The sequence below is a fragment of the Budorcas taxicolor genome, chromosome 13, assembly GCF_023091745.1.
Source record: "Budorcas taxicolor isolate Tak-1 chromosome 13, Takin1.1, whole genome shotgun sequence".
Taxonomy (NCBI): Eukaryota; Metazoa; Chordata; class Mammalia; order Artiodactyla; family Bovidae; genus Budorcas; species Budorcas taxicolor.
This window is the reverse complement of record NC_068922.1, coordinates 63,895,616-63,915,252: the sequence shown is the minus strand read 5'-3', so window position 1 is coordinate 63,915,252 and position 19,637 is coordinate 63,895,616. Positions and strand designations below refer to the sequence as shown.

At 40.1% G+C, this 19,637-nt stretch overlaps 1 protein-coding gene across 1 annotated transcript in view; it reads left to right on the top strand.

Annotated features, from left to right (window-relative positions):
- PIGU (phosphatidylinositol glycan anchor biosynthesis class U) overlaps positions 1–19,637 on the top strand; it is a 92,570-nt gene that overhangs the window by 3,151 nt on the left and 69,782 nt on the right. Inside the window, exons 3-5 of the mRNA XM_052650684.1 lie at positions 10,168–10,227; positions 11,072–11,134; positions 17,508–17,617. Of these exons, the coding sequence (XP_052506644.1) occupies positions 10,168–10,227; positions 11,072–11,134; positions 17,508–17,617 (233 nt within the window). The remainder of the gene's footprint in view (positions 1–10,167; positions 10,228–11,071; positions 11,135–17,507; positions 17,618–19,637) is intronic.

Sequence of the window (19,637 nt, the reverse complement as noted above, 5' to 3'; positions counted from 1 at the left end):
TTTTGGGTACTAAGAGTAGTTTATAGTCACAGATGCCAAACCTAACCTCTGTTTTGTACAAACATTTAAAAAGGTCTATTTTTGAAAATCATTTTTAGAAACAGCCCTTTTTTTAGATGTCTTCTGCTTAAGAAGAGGGTTTCATAATTGCAGTGGAAATGATCCAGATTGTAATTTGGGGAAGCAGATGAGACTTCTGTGGAAGTTACCATTTTTGTTGGCAGATAAGTTGTAAACAGTTTGTAGTTCACGAATAGGTTATATGCTAATTGACATGTAATTTGTTCTTTGGAACGTGCTTTCCCGTGTAAACTGTGTCAGCAGTGTTGGTTTCTTAGAAAGCCCACCAAAGCCATTTATCCCATAAAGTTACTTAAGAATAGTAAAATCACTCTTAGGTCACCATCATCTCTTATTTGGGTTACTAAAACAGCTTCCTGACAAGTCCTTCTGCATTCAGTCTTGCTCCTTTTAATTTTATCCTGTAGTCAGAGCCGTCTTCCTGAAATGTGAATCTGATTTTGTCCCTGTCCTGCTTGGCACTGATTTCAGGATAAAATCCAAGCACCTTAGGGTGCATACAAAGCCCTGTGGGCTCTGCTCACTCCCTCAATCACATGTCTTTCCACTTCTTCCTCCCCATTTTTTTTTTTTTTTTAATTTAATGTTTGGCTCTGCTGGGTCTTCAGTGTTGTGTGGGCTTTCTGTCTTGGCGAGCAGGGCCTACTCTTGGTTGTGGTACTCGGGCTTCTCATCGTGATGGCTTCTTTTACTGTGGAGCATGGGCTCAGTAGTTATAGCACCTGGGCCCAGTAGTTGTGGCGCACAGGCTTAGTTGCTCCGCAGCATGTGGATCTTCCAGGACCAGGGATTGAACCCATGTCTCTGGATTGGCAGGCAAATTCCTTACCACTGAGCCTCCAGGAAAGCCCCAGACCTTTTTTATTGGCTTTGTCATTTAGACATCTTCTAATTTGGCAATTTGGTCCTTAATTTTTACAACTATCTCCTTCATACCTACTTTGAGAACAGTTTTTTTGGTTCTCCTATCTAGTCTTTTTAAAGCATTCAGCTTGGTTCTCATGGAGGTAACAACCCTTTTGTATTCATACTTCGTTATCTTTGTATTACTATCTAATTGAACCACAATAACAGGAACTGCTAGCACAAACAGGTTGGGAAAAATTTGAGACTCTTTGAAAGTGAAAGTGAAGTTGCTCAGTCGTGTCCGACTCTTTGCGACCCCATGGACTGTAGCCTACCAGACTCCTCCGTCCATGGGATTTTCCAGGCAAGAATACTAGAGTGGGTTGCCATTTCCTTCTCCAGAGGATCTTCCTGACCCAGGGATTGAACCCTGGTCTCCCACATTGTAGGCAGATGCTTTTACCATCTGAGCCACCAGGGAAGTCTCTATGAGACTCTTTATGAGCACACAATTCAGAAATTGGGAACAGAAGCATATGGGCTTATACAAGCATAGCCTAGTAGCCAGGAGAGCTCAGTGTGCTGTGTGCCTTGGGCAGTATGTTTTCTAGACAGAATAGGAACCCCTGACAGAGTTCTGACATGTTTTTATTATGCTCCAGTACCATATTCTCTCTTACCTATGTCTTTGCTCATGCTGTTGTCTTTTTATAGAGGGCCATTCTTCTCTCTTTTTGTGGTTGACCCTGCTGTTCAGATACTAGCTTAGGTTTTGCCTCCTCCAGGAAGCCATCCCTCATCACCTTAGACTAAGTTAGATGTTTCTCCTGTATCTTTCAAAGCATCTTGTGCTTATCCTTTTCATGACTCATATCATACTCTTGAAACTGCCTCTGTACTTGTTTTACCCATTATGATATGTGCTGCTTAGAACGTGTTCTGGCACCTTTTGATCACTTATTCCTAGTGCCTCGCTCTGTATCTGCGTAAGTGTTCCAACCCCTCTTCCCTTCTCTCTTTCCTTTAACAAAGAGTTATTAAGTACACAAATGCCAGCTACCCTGCTAGATGCTAGGGGTATAAAATAAGACACAGTCTTTGGCATTATTATACTCATATTTCTGAGAGAAACAGATAATAAGTTAGTAAAAAGAGCAAAGAATATTGCCAAGGATAAAGAAAATAATTTCACCATGATGAAGGGGTCAGTTTATCAGGAAGACATAACAGTCCTGATGCTAATACACCTAATAGAGTTTCAAAGTACATGAAGATGGATAGAACTGCAAGGAGAAATAGACAGATCTCCAACTATAGTCTGAGATTTCAGTATCGCTCTGTAAATGATTGATAGAACAAGACAAGTCAGCAAGGATATAGAAAACTTGAACAATAGACCAACCATTTTGACCTCATTGACATTTACAGAACATTCCATCCAATAACAGCAAAACACATAATCCCTTCAAGTGTGTATTTGCAAGATAGATCATATTCTGAGAAATAAAACAGGCTCAATAAATTTAATAAAAGGATTGACGTCATACAAAGTATATTCTCTGACCACAATGGAATCAAGTGAAAAGTTAATGCCAGAAAGATACCTGGAAAATCCCCAAGTATTTGCAAACTAAGTAACATATTCCTCAATAACCCATGATCAAAGAAGAAATCAGAAGGGAAATTAGTATTTTGAATGAATGAAAATGAAAACGCGGCCTATCAAAATATGTGGGAAATTTATGATGTAAAATGCCTATATTGAAAAGAAAGTCTTAAATCATTGACCTCAGTTTCTACCTTAAGAAACTAGAAAAAGAAGATAACTCAAAAGTAAGCAGAATAACAGGAATAATAATGGCCTGAGTGGAAACAAATGGAACAGAAAACAGAAAGTATGGAAAGGCACAGAAATATAGTTGGTTCTTTGGAATGAACAGTAAAATAGGGGAACATTTGGGAATGGTAGATATGTTCACTATCTTGATTGTGGTAATGCTCTCATGGGTGTATAGATAGGTCAGAACATGTCAAGTTGTATATCTTTTTTATACCAATTGCTGCTGCTGCTAAGTCACTTCAGTCGTGTCCAACTCTGTGCGACCCCAGAGATGGCAGCCCACCAGGTTCCCCCGTCCCTGGGATTCTCCAGGCAAGAATACTGGAGTGGGTTTGCCATTTCCTTCTCCAATGCCTGAAAGTGAAAGTGAGATTGCTCAGTTGTGTCCGACTCCTAGCGACCCCATGGACTGCAGCCTACCAGGCTCCTCCATCCATGGGATTTTCCAGGCAGGAATAATAAAGCTAAATTTTTTAAAATGTGATTTCACTTAATAGTTCAGTTCAGTTCAGTTCAGTCACTCAGTTGTGTCTGATCTTTGCTACCCCATGGACCGCAGCATGCCAGGCCTCCCTGTCCATCACCAACTCCTGTAGTCTACCCAAATCCATGTCCATTGAGCCAGTGATGTCATCCAACCATCTCGTCCTCTGTGATCCCCTTTTCCTCCTGCCCTCAATCTTTCCCGGCATCAGGGTCTTTTCAAATGAGTCAGCTCTTTGCATCAGGTGGCCAATGTGTTGGAGTTTCAGCTTCAACATCAGTCCTTCCAATGAACACCCAGGACTGATCTCCTTTAGGATGGACTGGTTGGATCTCCTTGCAGTCCAAGGGACTCTCAAGAGTCTTCTCCAACACCACAGTTCAAAAGCATCAATTCTTCGGCACTCAGCTTTCTTTATAGTCCAACTCTCACATCCATACATGACCACTGGAAAAACTATAACCTTGACTAGATGGACCTTTGTTGGCAAAGTAATGTCTCTGCTTTTGAATATGCTGTCTAAGTTAGTCATAACTCTCCTTCTAAGGAGTAAGTGTCTTTTAATTTCATGGCTGCAATCACCATCTGCAGGGATTTTGGAGCCCAGAAAAATAAAGTCAGCCATTGTTTCCACTGTTTCCCCATCTGTTTGCCATGAAGTGATGGGACCAGATGCCATGATCTTAGTTTTCTGAATGTTGAGCTTTAAGCCAACTTTTTCACTCTCCTCTTTCACTTTCATCAAGAGCTCTTTAGTTCTTCTTCACTTTCTGCCATAAGGGTGGTGTCATCTGCATATCTGAGGTTATTGATATTTCTCCTGGCAATCTTGATTCCAGCTTGTGCTTCTTCCAGCCCAGCATTTCTCATGATGTACTCTGCATATAAGTTAAATAAGCAGGGTGACAGTATACAGCCTTGACATACTCCTTTTCTTATTTGGAACCAGTCTGTTGTTCCATGCCCAGTTCTAACTGTTGCTTCCTGACCTGCATACAGATTTCTCAAGAGGCAGGTTAGGTGGTCTGGTATTCCCATCTCTTTCAGAATTTTCCACAGTTTATTATGATCCACACAGTCAAAGGCTTTGGCGTAGTCAATAAAGCAGAAATAGATGTTTTTCTGGAACTCTTGCTTTTTCGGTGATCCAGCGGATGTTGGCAATTTGATCTCTGGTTCCTCTGCCTTTTCTAAAACCATCTTGAACATCTGGAAGTTCATGGTTCATGTACTGCTGAAGCCTAGCTTGGAGAATTTTGAGCATTACTTTACTAGCATGTGAGATGAGTGCAATTGTGTGGTAGTTTGATGTTAAGTTTGATGTGGTAGTTAAATGGTAAGTATATATAGAAAAATAAAGCTGAGTAAAAGGATAAAGAGTGGTGGTCATATATGTGACTATTTTAGTGTGTTCAGGGAAGGCACTTGAGGAAGTGAAATTTGAATAAGAGATCTAAATGAATCAAGCAAGCCATATGATGGCCCTGATTTGGGAATGAGTTTGGCATTTGTGAGTTGCAGAAAGATGATCAGTGTTGCTAAGGCAGAATGAGCAAAGGAGAATAATAGAGATAAGTTGTAAGAAATTAGGGGCCTGATGATACAGGACTTTTTGTAGACATGGTTAGGAGTTTGGATTTTCTTACTATCTCTGTATCTCCCTATCTTTGTATCTTTTTTTTCCCACTTTTATTGAGATGTAATTGACATACAACACTGTGTAAGTTTTATACAGCATAATGATTTAACTTTTATACATCATGAAATGATGACCACAGTAGATACAACATTAATGAAATAGAAATGTTTTTTCCCTTGTGATGCAAACTCTTAGGATTTACTCTCTTAACAACTTTCATTTATAACTATAGAAGTACTACCTATATTTATCATTTATTGTACATTACATCCTTAGACAGAACTTATTTATCTTATAACTGAAAATGTGTACCTTTTGACTATCCAGTTTTCCCTCCTACTCTGATCTCTTTTTTCTTTTTGAAGTATATTTTACATGCAACACTGTGTTAGTTCCCAGTATATAACATAGTGGCTACATATTTGTATACATTTTTAAGTGCTCACCATAAGTCTAGTTGTCATTTGTCAACATACAAGGATATTCAGTTCAGTCACTTAGTTGTGTCCGACTCCTTGTGACCTCATGGATTGCAGCAAGCCAGGCTTCCCTGTCCATCACCAGCTCCTGGAGCTTGCTCAAGCTTATGTCCCATTGAGTTGGTGGTGCCATCCAGTCATCTCATCCTCTGACATCCCCTTCTCCTCCTGCCTTCGATCTTTCCCAGCATCAGGGTCTTTTCCAGTGAGTCAGTTCTTTGCATCAGGTGGTCAAAGTATTGGAGCTTCAGCTTCAGCATCAGTCCTTCCGATGAATATTCAGGACTAATTTCCTTTAGGATTGACTGGTTTGATCTCCAAGGTACTCTCGGGGGTCTTCTCTAATACCACATTACATGATTACTAATCATGTTCCCCCTGCTGTACATTTCAGACCTGTGACTCATTTGTTTTTCACCTGAAAGTTTGTGCTTCTTAATCTCCCTCACCTATTTCTCTCCTCCTTTACCCCTCGTCTTTATCTATCTTTTAATAAAATTGTTTTATTTAATTATTTCGTTATTTGTTTTTAATGTCCATTGTTTGTAAGATGAGCGCCTGAGCTTCCTCCTGTATAACATAAATTGGGCTACTTCTTGTCTAATTTGGTTTCTGGAAAGACTTCATTCAAATTCTTAATGGTTACTGATCAAATAGAACCGTGTTCTTCATCTGCTCCAGCTGTCTCTTACTCCTTAGTCCTGGCCTTTGAGAGAGACAGAACTCAGAACAGTATTTGCATCTTTTTCTTTAGCCTCCAATTGGTTAGTATATTTATGCTGTGACATGGGAACCTGCAAGGAATTAAACTTCTTTTCAAAGTCATCTGCTAAGCCAGCCTTCACATTGGCCTTGTAGTAAGCCCAGTCAGAGCAGGTGGATTCTCAGGTAGAGTAGCCAGCCTGGAGGTGAGGGTCTCAATCCAGGATTTCAGGGAGGTAGCAGTGGCCTTTTGATCTTGGGGTATGATCTCCCCAGGAGCTACCCAGTTAACAGTTCCATTGTAGACTTTCTCTGGGGGAAGCCATGTCATGACCAACCTTAAGGAAGCCTTTGTGTTGAGGAACTGAATCTTGTTGTCACCCATATAAGTAAGCTTGGGAGCAGATACTTAAGCTCTTTTAGATACTGCAGCCCTAGCTGACAGCTTGGCTGCAGTCTCATGAGAGACTCTGCCAGAACCACCCGGTTAAGCCATTCCTGGATTCCTGACTCTTAAGCATTGTGTGAGATAATAAATGTGTACTGTTTTAAGCTATTAAGTTTTTGGATAATTTGTTACACAGAAATAGATAACTGAGATACCTAGAGAGTGAATTTACATAAAGAAGAATTCGAGGGCCTGGAGCTCCCCAGTACATCAAGGTTGGGAAGGGAAAGAAGTACTAGCAAATAGAGCTGAAAGGGTAGAAAATCAAGAGAATGTAGTTCATGGAAGCTAAATGCTTTAAGGAAGGAGTAAAAACTATGTCAGAACTTACTAGGTGGCTCAGTGGTATAGAATCTGCCTGCTAAGCAGGAGACATGGGTTTGATCCCTGGGTTGGGAAGGATCCCCTGGAGAAGGAAATGGCAAACCACTCCAGTATCTTTCCTGCAAAATCCCCTGGACAGAGGGGCCTGCTGGTCTACAGTCCATGGAGTCACAAAGAGTTGGACATGAATTAGCTACTAAACAACAACAAAAATGATGTCAAATGCTGTTTCAAGGTTGAGGAAAATTTAGACTAAAAATTGATGATTAATTTGCCAAAATTGAGATCTTTGGCAGCAGTAATTTCAGTGGAGTATAGGGACAAGCAACTTACTGACATACATTGAGGGAAAGACATGGAAAGACAGAGTAGAGACAACCTCTTTGAGGAGTTTCACTCTAAAGGAGGGCAGAGAAATGGTATGGTAGCTGGATAGAGATGTCTAGTGAAGATTTTTAAAATATGAAGATCTGCATATTGAATGCTGATGGGAAGAATTCTGTAGATAAGAAGTTGAGAGTGTAAGAAAGATCAAATGAGCAGTGTCTTTGAGGTCAGAAGGAATGGGATCCAGTTGACAGGGGAGGATTTGGTTTTAAATAGGAAGAATGGAACTTCATCCATTGTTAATACAAGAAAAGTAGAGAGTATAAGTATAGATAGAGGAAATTGATCAACTGGGTAGTGGGAAAATAAGGTGGTTCTCATGTAATTGCTTCTCTTTTCTCAGTGAAATAAGAAATGTTGAATGTAAGTGAGAACTGGTGAGGGGAGTTGAAATATGCAGTTAAACTAATTGCTGTGTACTTGTTAGTTCATTAAGGAAACAACCCCCCTTGCTGACAGACTTTTTGAGAACATTTTGTTCTGTTCTATTTAGTGCCATTCTAAACTATCTGAAGCATCAAAACATTTCAAAAGTAGGCTATTGGTAATATAAATATCAAGTTGCTACCTCTTACAGACAAAGATAAATGCAAAAAAGAATCCGTTAGTAGATAGTTTTAAATGTTTAATTCTTTTAGAACTTTGAAAGGCAAAGCTGAGGCCCCTATTTTCAAAAGGAGGTAAAAAGTTGATCTCAGGTAGCTAACATATTGAGGTTTACTGTGTGCTAGGCACTGTGCTGAGTACTTTGTGAATATTACCAGTTAATTCTCCCAAGAACCATGTGAAATAGGTCACTATATATGTTTTATGGCTGAGGAAACTAGAAACTAACGCTCAGAGGGCAAAACAACCTGCCCAGAGTGGAACCTGGTAGAACATTTTAAGACAAAAAAACATTGTTAGAGACAAAGAGAATTATTTTTGATAACAGATCAACACCCAGATGATACAGTAATTCTACACTTAAATTCATCTAACTACATAGCTTCAAAATCTGTAAAAGTGACACGACTAAAAGAAGAAATAGACAAACCCACAGTCATAGAGGGAGATTTTAACATATATGTCTCAGTCTCTGATATAACAAACAGACCAGAAAATCAATAAGGGCATAGCAGATTTGAACAAATGCTTAACAAACAACCTAGATGTCATCCATAAAATATCACACCAAAAAATATTAATATACACATTCTTTTCAATTGTGTGTGGAACACTTACCAAAATTGACCATATGATGGAACACAAAGCAAGTCACAACACATTTTAAATGATTGAAATCATTGAAAATACATAGTATTTTCTATGACTATAATAGTAAATACATTACAAAAATATAAAAAGTAAACTTTAAAATAATTGGAAATTAAACACTATACACTTTCAGTTCAGTTCAGTTCAGTTGCTCAGTCGTGTCTGACTCTTTGCGACCCATGAAACGCAGCACGCCAGGCCTCCCTGTCCATCACCAGCTCCCGGAGTTCGCTCAAACTCACGTCCATCATGTCAGTGATGCCATCCAGCCATCTCATCCTCTGTCGTCCCCTTCTCCTCCTGCCCCCAATCCCTCCCAGCATCAGAGTCTTTTCCAATGAGTCAAGTTTTCTCATGAGGTGGCCAAAGTACTGGAGTTTCAGCTTTAGCATCATTCCTTCCAGAGAACACCCAGGACTGATCTCCTTTAGAATGGACTGGTTGGATCTCCTTGCAGTCCAAGGGATTCTCAGGAGTCTTCTCCATCACCATAGTTCAAAAGCATCAATTCTTCGGCACTTAGCTTTCTTCACAGTCCAACTCTCACATCCATACATGACCACAGGAAAAACCATAGCCTTGACTAGATGGACCTTTGTTAACAAAGCAATGTCTCTGCTTTTTAATATGCTGTCTAAGTTGGTCATAACTTTCCTTCCAAGGAGTAAGCATCTTACTTTCATGGCTGCAATCACCATCTGCAGTGATTTTGGAGCCCAGAAAAATAAAGTCAGCTACTGTTTCCACTGTTTCCCCATCTATTTCCCATGAAGTGATGGGACCAGATGCCATGATCTTCATTTTCTGAATGTTGAGCTTTAAGCCAACTTTTTCACTCTCCCCTTTCACTTTCATCAAGAGGCTCTTTAGTTCTTCTTCACTTTCTGCCATAAGGGTGGTGTCATCTGCATATCTGAGGTTATTGATATTTCTCCTGGCAATCTTAATTCCAGCTTGTGCTTCCTCCAGCCCAGCGTTTCTCATGATGTACTCTGCATATAAGTTAAATAAGCAGGGTGACAATATACAGCCTTGACGTACTCCTTTTCCTATTTGGAACCAGTCTGTTGTTCCATGTCCAGTTCTAACTGTTGCTTCCTGACTTGCATATAGGTTTCTCAAGAGGCAGGTCAGGTAGTACTGCTGCTGCTGCTGCTAAGTCGCTTCACTCGTGTCTGACTCTGCAACCCCAGAGACAGCAGCCCACCAGGCTTCCCCGTCCCTGGGATTCTCCAGGCAAGAACACTGGAGTGGGTTGCCATTTCCTTCTCCAGTGCATGAAAATGAAAAGTGAAAAGTGAATGTGAAGCTGCTCAGTCGTGTCCGACTCTTAGCAACCCCATGGACTGCAGCCTACCAGGCTCCTCTGTCTGTGGGATTTTCCAGGCAAGAGTACTGGAGTGGGGTGCCATTGCCTTCTCCACAGGTAGTACTAGGGAAGCCTATTTAAAACGTACTAGATTTTGTTTATTCTCTTTAGTCAATTCAGCAGTTTGTCAGTACCAGTGGCACAAAATGATCCAAGTGATAGTAAATAATTCTCCCTTATATGTATGTTGGCAAAGTAGCATAGAACATTATTCAAAGAAGAGATTTTTCTTGACAGAATAGCCTCTTTCCTATCCTCTACTCTGGAAACTGACAATAGTAAAATTTAATCTGTTTGTTTTTCTCCTGCAGACTCCATTGATAATATACCTGTTTCATTTTCTGATTGACTATGCTGAATTGGTATTTATGGTAAGTAACTTTCTGCATAAAATCAGTATGTATGTGTTTTAAAAATCCTTTATCCTCTTGTTTTTAAGAAAAAAAATCTGTTTTAGGAGCTCAGGAATTTCTCAGAACATAAAAGCAAAAAGCTATTTTAAATGTGGATTCACGAGATTGTGATAGTATAATGGAATTGTGAGGCGTTGTCTCTGACATCTGACCAATTCTAATTCATTCTACTTTAAAATTTTCATTTCTGGACTTTGTAGTCTTGAATTTCTAGCTTCAAGATTCTATGATTATCTTTAATCGTGGCGCCAGTGGAGAGGGCATCCTGAATTTCCTAAGCACTCTGCCAAGGGATTTTGTGAAGAGGACATAGGCCAGATGAGACTTTCAGGGCGAGAACCTTAAAATTAAGACAATGGGGCTGTGTTTTGAGTGCAGTGGTTTGAAACACTTGCCTGATCTAGAGTTGAAAATCTGGGTCAAGTAAGAGGTCCACTGAGGTCTTCCTTTATAATTATAATGGCTGTGGCTTATTGAGGACATACTGTGTACTAAGCACTTGAGTTGGGTCAGCCCTGCAAAGCAATGGGTATTATTCTCGTTTTATAGAAAACTGAAATACCTTGCAATTACAGAACAGATATGGGACGGCAAACTTGATTAAGCCTGGGTCCTAATCCTCAGAGTTTTCTGGTCAGATCTCCCTGAAAAGGCCTTATCTTTGTGGTCAAAGTGAGGGTTGACTTTCTGCCTGATTATAATAGATAGTCTACTGCCATCCCAAAACTCCAGACTCTGGTGGCATTCCATTACTCCTGCACTTAGTAGGTTCATTTCCTCTTATTTCTGTTTCTATTGACAGATCACTGATGCACTCACTGCCATTGCCCTGTATTTTGCAATCCAGGACTTCAATAAAGTTGTGGTGAGTAGTCAGTGGGTGGGACAAAGGTCGTGTACTGAAAGATCAACTGCCTTAAAATCCTAAGAAGTGGGAGTGAAGCTTCTGGCTTGTTCAGTCATCCCTGGAATGTCCAAACCCAAACCAACAGGATGGCTTTACTAATTGCTAACAGAAAGGTCAGCTTAATCTTTGTGGCTTAGTATTCACTTACCTATCCAAGTTCAGACTTTCTGGAGCAAATGGAGTTGAATTGCTGTTACATTAATTAAGACCCTTAAAAATCCTCCATTGCTTTCACCAGTGTTTCTTTCTAAAGGGAAATGAGTATAGCTTTTAACTCACTGTCTTATGCCTGTCCAAGGTAAAACTGGATTCTCAATATAGTTTCTGTTATCCTGCATAGAACAATCTTAATTGGAAAATTTGACATGTATTAAATGCCTGTTAAAAGCCATATGTAATAGCCCAGGGGAATTGTGTATTGGGTCCATTCTCATTTTCCTAGGTTCTGAGAGAGTTAACAGATCAACTGTGTGTACTGTTCATGTAGTTATTTTAAAAATTGGCTGCAGTCCTCATTGATTGGCTGGGAGCCACTGAGAGGATTTAGACAGTAGTGAGTGAAGGCTGCATCCCATTGGTATTGTCTGTTTATGGTTCATTTTCACTTCTGTTATTAAGCAGTAGAATCAGAATTAGCTGTTTGCATTTCTGTGTACTGGTCATTAATAACATAAACTTGTTGAATTCTGGAATTTAAGACCTTAAAGAGATTTTTAAAATATCTAAACTGAGGGTTCTTACTTGGAGTCCATTTTCAGGTTTAATGGGTCTACAGACATCCTTACAGGGAAGGCATTGGCACCCCACTCCAGTACTCTTGCTTGGAAAATCCCATAGATGGAGGAGCCTGGTAGGCTGCAGTCCATTGGGTCGCTGAGGGTCGGGCACGACTGAGCGACTTCACTTTCACTTTTCACCTTCATGCACTGGAGAAGGAAATGGCAACCCACTCCAGTGTTCTTGCCTGGAGAATCCCAGGGACGGGGAGCCTGGTGGGCTGCCGTCTCTGGGGTCTCACAGAGTAGGACACGACTGAAGTGACTTAGCAGCAGCAGCAGCAGAAGACATCCTTAAAATGTGAAAAATTGTGTGTGTGTGTATTATGGCTTTTTTTCCAAGAAGAAAGTCCATATTTGTTACCAGCGCTCAAGGAGTCTTTGATTTCACCCCTTAAAGAATCAAGAAATACATTCTAGAAACTAAATATCACTAAGACCAGGGAGTATACATCTTAAACTAATGGAGCGTTTGTGACAACATGGATGAACCTTGAGGACATTTTGCTAAGTAAAATAAATCAGAGAAAGACAAATACTGTGTGATCTCACTTCCGTGTGAAATCTAAAAAAGTCGAATTTGTAGGATAGAATATATTGGTGGTTGCCAGGGGCTGGGGGTGGGGGAAATGGAGAGATGTTGGTCAAAGGGTACAAATTTCCGGATACAAGATAATTATGTTCCAGAGATCTACTATGCAGCATAGTAACTCTAGTTAACGATATCATATTGTTACTTGAAAGTTGCTAAGAGAATAGACTTTAAATGTACTCTCATTCCCCCCCACCCGCACACATAATTATTCAAGGTGATAGACGTGTTAACTAACCTTATTGTAATAATCATTTTGCAATACATATGTATAGCCTTAAGTTCATACCATGATGTATACCTTAAGTTTATATAATGTTATGTGTCAATTATATATCAAGAAAGCTGGAAGAGAACAGAAAAAATTTGGGGGCTAATGAAGAGTGCTTTAGGGCTTCCCAGGTAACTCAATGGTAAAGAATTCACCTGCCAATGCAGGAGACTCGGGTTCTCTCATTCCCAAAGACTTGGGAAGATCCTTTGGAGGAGGAAATAGCAACCCACTCCAGTCTTCTTGCCTGGAAAATTCCATGGACAGAGGAGCCTGGAGGACTACACTCCATGAGATCTCAAAGAGTCAGACACGACAGCACACACACATACAGAGTGCTTTAACAGGATTCCCTGGAAGGCCAGTGGTGAAATGACTGGGCATGAGATTTCTAAGCCGAGGAATTCAGAGATAAAATAGCAGTAGTTGTTTTCTTCTCCCAAGATAGATTGTGTATGTAAACTCCATTCTTTGTTCTTTGAAGTTACATGCTAAAATATTTAGGGGTGAAGGGCCATGATATCTGTGACTTAATTTAAAATAGTTTTGGGAAAAAATGCATCTGGTGTGTGTTTTTGTCTGTGTGTGTAGAGATAAAATGTGGAAGTGTTAACAGTTGGTGGATCTAGGTGTTTTATTGAATTATTCTTCAACATTTCTATAGTTTGAAAGTTTTTAAGATAAAACACTGGAGGAAAAAATAGAAAATAGATCCATGTCTATACTCACCAGTGTGTGTGTGTGTTTGTATGTATATGAGATATATGTGAATATGTAAGGGAGGGTTGGTAGCTTTCATCTAAGAACACAATCAACCATATCTGTGTTCTTAGATGAAACACATGTTCATCTGTGTTCTTGTGTTTTAATGAAAGCTGATTAGAGATGCTAACCTCATATGTATTCCTTTTTTTTCCTGACCAATTGTCGTATACTCCAATTAAAACAATTTTTAATGGGAGGAGAAGCTTATAGGGAAATAATGAAACTAGATTTCAGTGAGTTTCCTAACAAAGTCAGGCTTTAGTGTCAGTAAAAGAGATACTTTTAATTTAGAGGGCCAATAATTTTAATTCGGTCTAGCTGGAATTTGAGACTTTTTATCCCTGCTAGTGAAGTTATAGTAGTAGTATTAGTAGTGTTAGTCGCTCAGTTGGGTCCAACTCTTTGCCACCCCGTGGACTGTAACCCACCAGGCTCCTCTAGAGTGGTAGCCATTCCCTTCGCCAGGGGATCTTCCTGACCCACGGCTCGAACTCAGATCTCCTGCACTGCAGGCAGATTCTTTAACGTCTGAGCCACCAGGGAAGCCCATCTGCCCCCAAATGCATCCTGGAAAACTAGGGTAGAGAGGGAAGACTGCATCCCCACCCCCATCTCCAGCTTCAGCACGTGAAATATGGGTGCTGATTGATTGTGACCAGTTGGTTCACATGACGTTTTACGTCTGCCTCGCTTGACAAAAGCAAAATTGGTCTAGTCTGTCCTCTGCTGAGATTGTGCTCATTTGGAATTCAGAATTCATGTCAGAAAGCTGCAGGTGGTTTGATAGGGAGTGATAAAAACCTCCATCCTCTGATATGCTTAGAGGGTTGTGAATTTGAAGGGTAGGTTCCTGCATTTGAAAGGTGTTGACACTAACAGTTAAAGATGTAGTAGGGGTGGACGATTCATTCCCTACCCTCCACCCTAGATTTTGGGGATGCAAAAGTGTGTAGACACAGCTTCAGTGATTAGAAAAAGCTCTCTATTTGGAGTAGGGGAATTATGTCCTTGAAAAGACCAGTTTTCCAAGGGACGAGGAAATGGCTGCATGGAGTAGTGGGTAAAAGGGAAGGAAAACTCTACCCTGGAGATTTTTAAATTCAGAAAAATATAATTTTTAATTATATTAAAATTCAGCAGAATATTTAATTCTGCTGAAGTATATAGAGAAGCTGATTCATGATTACAAAGGTAACACATTCAGGTAATTAATTTTTAGGTCACTTTTAATCTCTCCTGTGATAGCTGTATATCTCATTGTTGTGGCTGTTGAATATATCTAGAAATATACTGATACTTATCTTTGGATTTTAAATTGTACTCCTTACTCCCATTTATTTTTATACTTCTAATATTTTCTTGGTGTGTGTTTAGTTTTCCTCATATTCTTAGCCACTCTTCTTTCTCTAACTGGGATGCATGGGGATGTTTTAAAGGAGTTTTGTCTGTGCATCAGGGCTCTGAGTCAATATTGAGCCTCTGAGGCCAGGCATAATGGCAGCTGTGCTGGTGAGATTAGGGGAGACGAAAAGAGAGTCAGCAGAGTGTCTGAGGACTGATGACCTGACTACCCTTCTCTAGTGGAGACTCTCCTTGCATAAAATCTTTCTGTTTTAAAGTATTTTGGAAGGTTGGGGTGACACGGAAGTCTTCTTTCCTTTTTGGCACTTGTCACCTTTGCCCGGGGCCTCCACATCCCTGTTTAACTGCCTCCTCTCTTTAACTGTCCTGCTGGCTGGCTTCCAGCCTGGGGAGTGGGCCTGCATTCCCACCTGTCTCTCCGGCTGCTCCTGGGTGAACTCCCTGTTTCCTTTTAATAGCCTGTCTTTGTGGCTCTTTTGCCCTCCAGGTGGCCTTCTTTTTGCAGTTGAACTCCAGAACCCCAGCTAGTGGGGCCTCCGTCCTTCCACCCCTGCTGCAGCTGTCTTCATGAAAGGCTTTGTTTGCTGAGCCAGCCCCTTTCTCTGATAAAAGCACCTTAGTTTATATTTTGCCCTTTAAATTAAATAACCCCAGCTGTGAATGGCAGCATAAATCCTACTGATGATAATTCCTACCACTTAACTTGGACTCCCAGAGATGATCAAAGGGAGGCTTTTGAAGTTTGTTCAGGTTTTCTGATTAAGCCTCAGCCTGAACCTGTGCAGGAAATCTGGGGTTACCTGTGTTCCTGTGATGATCCTGAGATTTTCTTTTGAACTGAAAGATGGCTCTTTAAATTTTTTTTTTAATTTTAAAATGTAAATATCCAATACATGAAAAAACATGTAAAAAATATTACATACTCTGAACCTATTTCAGCTTAAAATGTAGAATATTTCACATGTAGTTGAGTCTCTGATACTTTCATCTCCTTACTCCCCTTCTCACCAGTTAACACTGTTCTGATTTTGGTGTTTATCATTTCCACACATGGTCCTAACTTTTTCTGCGTTTGTAAATATCCCTAAATACTATATAGTATTATTTTGCATGCTTGTAACTTTATGTAAGTAGTATAACACAGTGTATTTTCTGTTGCCATCTGTGTTTTCATCCTTAAATCTTTAATCACACACTACTTTGGCTTCTCTGAATTACTGTTTTATAATAGGGTACAGCATTGATTTTATACTAAGATCATTAACTCAGCAGGGGTACCCATTTGGGGTTCGGAGGCTTTTTTCTTTTTCTTTTTAATATTTATTTACTTATTTGCCTGCACCAGGTCTTAGTTGCGGCATGTGGGATCTAGTTCCCTGACCAGGGATTGAACTCGGGCCCTCTGCATTGGGAAGTCAGAATCTTAGCCACTGGACCACGAGGGAAGTCCCTCAGAGGCTTTTTCTATTTGTAGTTTGACCCATGTTTGCTTATAGGGTTGCCTAATTTTTTTTCATTCTAGAACACACACATGAACTTGTTGGGACACACACAAGGGAAGGCAAGAGCTTTCCACCTCCATCTCACTGCCTCTTAACTATCCAGCTGCCCAGCCACACCCAGCCCTTCTCCTTCTCTTCATCATGGTCATTTCCCACTTCCTCTGTGGAAGTCAAAAACTTCACGGGACTTTGCTGGTGGTCCAGTGGCTAAGACTGTGAGCTCATAATGCAGGGGGTGCAAGTTCAGTCCCTGATTGGGGAACTAGTTCCCACAAACCACAACTAAGAGTTCACATGCTGCAATGAAAATCAAAGAGCATGTATGCCAGCCAAAAGATATATATATATACATACATATATACACACATATATATATACATATATACACCCACACATATATAAACAACTTCAAAGAGGATAGCACAGAAGAAAACCCAGGACATTGTGACATTCAGGGGTGGTCATTCCATTTCGTATGAAAATATTTCACTTTGATGAAACTTTGAAATCCTTGGGCGACTGATGATATCTTTAAAAAATGACTAAAAATTGACTTGCCATTCAATCATTCAGTCAGCCATTCAATAGTTATTGTTTGCTCACTGTGCCAGGTATTGGCAAATAAACATGGTCCCTGCCTTCATGGAACTTATAGTCTGCTGAAGGAGAAAGATGTTAGTCAGTCACATAAATTAATAAAAAAGTTCTAACCGTAAACGCTGTTATGAGATTTTTACAGTTTGGGCGGTGGAGAGTGTGCCTTCCTGAGGAAGTGATGATTTAACTGGGAGCTCAAAGACTGTGTGGGAGTTAACTGGGAAGAGAGAAGAAGAGGTCGTTCCAGGTTAAATACAGAGGCCTGGGAACAGGAGAAGGGTGGCATGTTCATGGTGCTGGAACCCAGAAAGTGAGAGGTGTGGGAAGTGGGTGTGAGCTGAGGCTGGAGAAGTAGGGCCAAGCAAGGCAGGCCACATGGGCCATGGAAGGACTTTTGTCTTCAATCTAAAATCAGTGGGAAGTTACTATTTGTTTCATGTTTTGTCTTTTTTTTTTTTTTTTCCAGTTTAAAAAGCAGAAACTTCTCCTAGAACTAGACCAATATGCCCCCGATGTGGCCGAACTCATCCGAACCCCTATGGAAATGCGTTACATCCCTCTGAAAGTGGCCATGTTGTAAGTATCCTCTGACCAAACGGGGCTCAGTGCCAACAAACGCAAGGAAAATCTGATGAGACTTTCTCATGTTGTTTGTTGTATTTTCGGAGATTTGGAGTCTTAGTCATCAAGTGTTTGCTATAGTTCTGTTGCACAGCTGGGGTTCTGGCCAGGAAAAGAGACAGAGCCATTCTGTCTCTGTTGGGACAAAGCCTCACACAGGCACACGCACAATCAGCCCTTCACAGATGCTTTTTCACTCAATGCTGATCTGGGTTCTAGCCTCCATGTAACCAGTATTTCTAAAAACAATAACAACAAAAAATTTTTCAGTTGTAATATATGAGTTGCAGAAAATTCTGGTCTTTATGCAGCTGTTATTCCAAGCAACTCCTGTGTCTCATGTAGAATTTACTCCCCCATTTGTAGTTCAGAAAACTGAACTGAAGGGCCAAACAGACCCATCCCAGCTGACGAACATGGGAGAGTAGACCTTACTGAACTGAGGTTCTGTGAAAGAATTCTCTAGGGGTACCAGTGCTGCCTGTAACTTTTAATTCTTTCAGGTTATTCCTGTTTATGTTGCTGAGATAGGCAAATGGGAATAATTATTCAGTCAACTGATGGTAAATGTTAATAATATACTTGTTCCTAAGGATACACAGTAAACAAGGCAGACCAGTTTCCTCATGGAAAGACATGACCTTAGAACGTCAGATTTAGAAGGGGTCTTATGAGGACAGTTTATTCAACCCTCTGCTTTGTGTGTGACTCTCCTATTCAGTATTCCAGATAGGTGGCTGTGTAGCTGCTTCTTGAACATCACTTGCTATTTAGAAATGGCATTTTTCCCCCTCCCACCAAGCACATTTGAGGTGTCAGTTCATATCTGTATTTCAGAAATATTGGTGAGAACTACCTAATAGAGGTTTGGCAGCATTATGAATGCCTTATGGACTCGGAGGTGGTTTTGTTATAGCAGCAGTCATTTCCTTAAAGGTTGTATAACAAATCTATCTATAATTGCTAGAAAAAAAATTAACAATTTCTGGGCTGTTGGCTTTAGAATTGATAACTTACAGCTCTGAGAGGTATTGGATTTAAGGTCTTTATTTGTGAGTAATAATTATAATCTCTTCCGGAGACACTGGTATGTTTCTTCCTATCTGATCATCAGAATTATGTAACTGTTCTCCCTTTTCACTGTGTCTGCCAGGAAACTCCTCAGAGCCAGATTTAAAGCTGATTATTACAATGCTGTAGAAGAGCTATTGTTCTTCTTTCCCTGATCTTGGCTTTTTCCTTTTTATGTTTTTCCTGGTCTTAATTCTTTATTTTTATTTTAATTTTGCTCTCACTTTTATCATCTGTTCTCATTTGAGCTACTTCAGATCTTTTGTGGAAGCAAGATAAAAATAAATAAAAATACAGTTATGACTGTGTTAAGATTTCCCTGTTCATTGTTACAAATTCATTTTTTTCAGTTCATTCCTTCCCACCTCAGGAAAAGACTGTTTCGGTTTAATTCCTTGCCAGTGGAAGTTCAAGCTGTCCTGTGAAGTTCAGTGGCCACTAGCTTGTGTGCGACTCTCATAGTCTCCTATTGTTGAATTTAGCAGACACTTATTCTGTCCTTTAGGTCTGGCTTGGTGGATGTAGCTTGACTGCCAAGAGGACTAAACTTAAGCCAGTCTCACCTCTTGAATGGGGGTAACCTGTGTTAGAGTTTAGGAACCTGATTAAGGAAAAAGTAGTTTCCTGTTTTTCAGAGACAAGTGTAGCCATTCCTAAAATATATGGCTCTGTGGGAATTAGTAGAACTTTTATAATTTTTGAAGCCTGAAGTAATAGAAAATATAGGCTTTAGAGCCAGAAAGATGTGATTTTGAATTTATTTATTAGCTTGTAAAACCTTAAGCTTGTTACTTAACCACTGAGTTTTGGTTTTCTCATCTGCAAAATGAGAGTAGTGTTATTGCTGGTTTCTAGAATCTCTGTGATGATGAAATATGATGGTTTTCCTATAAAACACATGGCA